General features: G+C 39.5%; 1 protein-coding gene across 1 annotated transcript in view; it reads left to right on the forward strand.

Moving 5' to 3' along the window:
- The window catches only part of ABCA12 (ATP binding cassette subfamily A member 12), a 92,365-nt gene that overhangs the window by 28,455 nt on the left and 61,069 nt on the right, over positions 1-2,841 (forward strand). Inside the window, exon 8 of the mRNA XM_009285127.2 lies at positions 2,461-2,573. Coding sequence (XP_009283402.2) covers positions 2,461-2,573 — 113 coding nt within the window. The remainder of the gene's footprint in view (positions 1-2,460; positions 2,574-2,841) is intronic.

Below are 2,841 nucleotides of genomic sequence, written 5' to 3' on the forward strand. Positions count from 1 at the left end.
TTTAAATTACCTGTTTTACTGCTGTTTTATCTTTCAAGATTGGTCCCAAGAAAGCAGAGATGAGAGGGAGCCTGGTTTTTAGCATATGGGGCTTTGAATATGTCTGACTTTAAGAAGAAAGTACTGGTTATGTTCTTGCTCAATGGTTATATGAAAAAAAGAGCTGGCTTAACTGCATTAATTAACTGTGCTGAAATATTTGATGCTGTATGCAGCTAGGGCAATAAAAACTCTTCTAAAATGGGCTTAGCCTTGAAATCCCTTTGCTGGTCAGTAGTTGGGCTAAACTCTCACTGATCTCTAGAAGACTTGAGTTACTCAAGAGATTAGGGGACTCTGTTCCAAATCATCTACTGGATATGTGACTGACACTGCTATAAATTATCCTGAATAGTCCACTTGTTACAGCACATGGAGGACAGCAAGCAACTGCGTGTCTTTGGACGTTTTTGTTTTTCTTGGATACATGAGCAGTTGGGTAAAAATGCCAAAAGAGGTTGTAGAAACTTTGCCACTTTGATTACACCCAGGCTTAGAGGGACTCGCTTTTCATCACTGGCATGTGGCCAAGCCACTTAAAAACCTGTACATTTAATATCTAGGTAATTTGCTATACTGCATTGTGAGAACTATTTGTAAGTTGTGATGTCCTTATCCTTAAAGGAGTCAGTAGCAGTGTGGCAAGAATTTTAATTTTATTCAGAGGCGTTTTGTCCATGCTGCTGTTTAAGTCACAGGATTATTGCATTTGTTTTTATTTACTGGCTTGCAGAATCAAGCCTGAGAACCAGCACTGTTTGAGTGCCCAGGAAGAATTAATATTTACTGTGCTGTTCTGCTTTGCTCTACAGCTGCAGAGCTGGGCAAAGTTATCATAGGCACAACAGAGGCACATAGAATTTCATCACCAGAGTTGTGCAGTGCTTTTATGCCTGGCATCTGGCAGTGTAAGTGCATGAGTAAAGAGTTATTGCAAAGAGATTGCACAAATAGTATTTTTAATGATGCTTACAAAAGCACATCTTAGCGAGCCTGGCCATGTCTTTTACTCAGGCAGTACCCGAGTACTTCCTAAAGAAATGCTGTACAGGGAATTTTTTTGTACTATAAATATGAAGATACAGAAGAAAAGAACTTTTGCTCATTGTGGCATCTGTATTAACCATGTGATAAACAACACCACTGTGAAACAGTAACTTCAAAGTCATGAATTCTATAGAAAGTTTAGGAGCAAATTTTATTACCCGCACAAACCTGGTTTACAGACTGAATTCACAAATGCTCTTGTTTGTTGCTTTAAGATAGTTTTTCAGATAAGCATGTAAGCCGAACTTTTTCTCTAAAGCCAATGTCCGCAAAAGCCCTGCAAGACTGACAACACTTGTTTCCATGTTTGCTACCTTCTGATCTGTATGATATGTGTCCACTTTTGGCAAGCCTATGCCTCCCTCCTCCTTGGCTCTGCCATTGCTCAACTAAATGTAATTTATAACTGTAGTTTCTTCCCCCTCTAAGACTCTTACTAACAAGCACCTCTGCAGAATGGAAATGGTGAGCACCAAGTCCATGAAACCTGCATGGAGACATTATGTTAAATGAGGAGAAAAGAGATCCCTGGTGCTGTGTTCTCACTAGCAGTCTGTTCCCACAAATCAGTATGTATTTATTCATGCCACTGAAATCAGCTCAGCTAGGTTCTTTGTGTATCATCTGCAGAACTTCAGGCAGGTGAGAGATTGTGCATTTCACGGTGACCCTATGCCTACAGTGAAGAGCTACTCTTTATACAGGAGAAGCAAAAGGGACTGATAATCACTGTGAAGTTTTCAGTAACCTGCATGCATTGAACAGACAGTCTTTTAAATGACTTCCTCTGTGATACAATATGCCTGATTATCAGCTTGTTCTTTCCTAAGACCGAAAAACATTCCTTGCTTCCCTGTCAGCCTGGTTATTACAGTATGAAAGAGGAAAGAAGGGGAATTGGAAGTGGTAACAGTTATTTGTGATCGCTTCTTCCATCCACAGATGTTGTCCCCTAGGGATCCCCGCTCTCCCTTGAGCCTTGTCTGCTTGCTTCTTGGTTTCTTTTAAGAGGAGATTCACATGCGGCAGTGAATCACTGGACTGGCATATCACCTGAGTGTTTTCTAAGCCCTATTGTGAGGATTTAAGTGTCTATAGATTTTGCATAACCCTTTGAATAAGTACATCTAATAAGAGGAACACATATGTTTGTGCTAATATACCGCTATGGCTTTCCCATCAAAGCCCTTTGTATTTGTATTTTGTGCGTGATCAAACAAATAATTAAAAGTAGGGGCAAAGGCTTGTCTGTCAGATGTTTTAAGAATGATAGGCTGTACTCCAGCTGTTTCTTATTTGAACACTTGTTTTATTTCTTCTCATAAACTTGTAACCACAATTTATTTTCCTTGTTTTTTTTTTTCCCCCCTTTAGTGTTGTGCTGGCAGCTCAGAATGTCTCTGCATTGATTGTGACTGATGATAGATTCAAGACTGTTCAGAATGGGGTTACAGATCCTCCATATTCCCTGAACTGCTTGGAGCAAGGTAAGACTCCTCCATATAGTCATATCTCTGCTGAAAACCTGTGGTGCTAAGGAGAAGCAAACTGCAGGCTAATAAGTAACCATACAGATTGCATACTGTTCAGGGATCAGCATAATGAATTCTTCTTTCAACTTTTTACAAATGTGAATAAAATACCTCATTTCAAATGGAAAAGTAAAAAAGCTTGGTTTTGTCAGTAGACAATGAATTAACATGAGTTTGCAGTCTCAGTGGAAATGGGGAGCGGTAATTTTTTACCTTGATTTGG

Source organism: Aptenodytes forsteri, unplaced genomic scaffold, assembly GCF_000699145.1.
Source record: "Aptenodytes forsteri isolate BGI_AS27 unplaced genomic scaffold, ASM69914v1 Scaffold264, whole genome shotgun sequence".
NCBI classification, from domain to species: Eukaryota; Metazoa; Chordata; class Aves; order Sphenisciformes; family Spheniscidae; genus Aptenodytes; species Aptenodytes forsteri.